The following is a 2,262-nucleotide window of genomic DNA, read 5'->3' as shown; positions in this document are numbered from 1 at the left end:
AGAGCTCGTCCAAACTGCTATTTTCAGTTGTTGTATATGGATAGTCATCTGAGACCTGCACAGTGAATAAAGATGACAGAAAGAGAATCGATGCCTTTGGGCTGTGCTGTTGGAGAAGAGCACTGAACATCCCGTGGACGGCCAAGAGAATGAACAGATATGTCTTGGAGAGGGTGCAGCCAGAGTGCTCCCAGAAGGCGAAGATGACAAAGCTTTACGTTACATACATCAGGCATGGAACGAGGAGGGGCTATTCCTCGGAGAGGAACATGATGCTTGGAAAGGTGGAGGGTCAGCGGATGAGAGGAAGACCCTCAACCAGGTGGATTGGCACAGTGACAGCTGCAGTGGGCTCAGATGTGTCAGGAATTGTGAGGACGGCACAGAATAGGTCAGGGTTCAGATCTGTTGCTTCTAGGGTCGCTATGGGTCATACTCGATTTGACGGCACCTAAAACAACTGTGTATAGATGTGGCAGTTAGACTTTGAATATAAAGAAAACCAAAGAAGAATTGATGCTTTCGAACTGTGGGTCTGGCAAAAGAAGAAACAAATCTATCTTGGAAGAAATGCAGTCCCGGTTAGAGGCAGGATGGTGACGCTTCACCTCACATACCTTGGGCATATTGTGAGGGAGAAGCTATCATAGTAGGAAAAGTGAAAGATGCGTGAGAGAGAGGAAGGCCCTGGACGAGGTGGATTGACCCAGTGACCGCAACACGGGCTTGAGCTCAGTTGAGATTGTGAAGATGGTGCAGATGGTCCTGGTTTCCGTCCGTTCCCAGGGTCGCTCTGCATGTTCCATGGCACAAAGCAACAAAAACAAGTTTTCAGAGTGGGTGCCGAGTGCTCTAGGGTGAGGGGGCCAAGTGGAAGGCTGAGGCTTGTGGAGGTTGGAGATCCCTCGCGAAGGCCACACAGCACAGCTGGGGTCTGTGTGTGCCTCTTGGAGTCCAGTGTTGGGACCATCACCAGCTTGATGACATGTCACCTGGAGGTGGCAGCCGGGGTGGTGGCAGCCCTGGTGCTGTGGTGGAGGAAGGAGGACTGGTATGTTTGGTGGGCTTTGCATTTAAGCCTCTTGTTAAGTGCCGGCAGGTCGTAGACAACTCATAGCAACGCTATGAATGGAAGACCTGAACACTTGTATAACTTACGTCATTTCTCCAAGTTTATAGGGTTTTCAGAACCAAGCTATTTCAGAATTGAATGCCACTTCTGCTTCTAAGTTTGTTTTAATCGGGAAGGTCCACCAAACACTGTCCACCATGGGTAACCATTACTGCATTTGACACATCAGTGTCACAGTGTTTAGCATCACAGCTACCAGAAGTTACCTCTGTACAGAAAATGGACAGACCAGGGCTATACCGCTTAGAAGAATGTTTGACCCAAAATAGTTTAAGCCTACAAGCCAGAATTCCTGATGGTCTGGGCTAAATAGGGGGCCTCTCCCACGTTGTAGCCTCAGGCTACTCACCCCGGGCTGGACACACCACCAGTTGCAGCCACCTGCAAAGGTCTCCAAGCCTCCTTCTGCGCTGAGCCTAGAACTTGGTATCTGGCGGCTTCTCCCTTGAGTTTGGTTAAGAGGCAGGTTCCCCAGCAAGCAGAGGGCACAGTCGATTGCTTTGCATGAGATACTCGTGTTTTGTGTTTCCTTGCTAATCTGCAATGAGTGACTTCTGATGGGTTTCGTCCCCCCCTCCCCCGGTGAGGTGGCAGGGGACAGGTGTGACTGCCCTGCAGGTTGGTGGGCAGGCTCACCGGACCCAGGCACTCCTCATCATGTGGCCTGGGCTCATCTTAGAAGTCTCTACACCTTTACTGCACCGTCCGCTTTCTCTGACTGTCCCCTCCGTCTCTCTTCACAGTACTCCCCCAGCATGAGGGCTACCTACCTGTCTGTGACAGACGAGCACCTGAGACACTATGGGACCGAGTATCCAGCCTAACAGCTCCCGGGAGTTCGACCTCACGCGGCCGGGAACCGCAGACACGACCGACCGTGGGGCTGGCTCTGCTGATACCGGGAAGCTGAGCTGAAAGCCTCGCGCGTCCGAGGTCCCTGACCCCAGCCTCGACTGGCGGAAGATCCGTGGCTCACTCAGCCTCCTCCTCCTCTTTTGTCCGGTGCCACCAAGCACTGGCTGCCTCAGAGGTGCTGACCACACACCGCCCCATCATCTCTCCAACAGCCTACCTGGGCACCCCCTGACTCCATGCTCAACAGGTGGGGGCAGAACAGGAAGGAAGGGGCC

At 53.1% G+C, this 2,262-nt stretch overlaps 1 protein-coding gene across 1 annotated transcript in view; it reads left to right on the top strand.

Moving 5' to 3' along the window:
* Positions 1 to 1,956, top strand: part of TTYH2 (tweety family member 2) — a 52,491-nt gene extending 50,535 nt beyond the window's left edge. Inside the window, exon 14 of the mRNA XM_006886237.1 lies at positions 1,876 to 1,956. Coding sequence (XP_006886299.1) covers positions 1,876 to 1,956 — 81 coding nt within the window. The remainder of the gene's footprint in view (positions 1 to 1,875) is intronic.
* The last annotated feature ends 306 nt before the right edge of the window (positions 1,957 to 2,262 follow it).

This window comes from Elephantulus edwardii, unplaced genomic scaffold, assembly GCF_000299155.1.
Source record: "Elephantulus edwardii isolate Elephantulus edwardi_28Jun2011 unplaced genomic scaffold, EleEdw1.0 scaffold00048, whole genome shotgun sequence".
Lineage (NCBI taxonomy): Eukaryota > Metazoa > Chordata > Mammalia > Macroscelidea > Macroscelididae > Elephantulus > Elephantulus edwardii.
The sequence above is the reverse complement of the archived record's forward strand: the minus strand, read 5'-3'. Positions and strand labels throughout refer to the sequence as shown.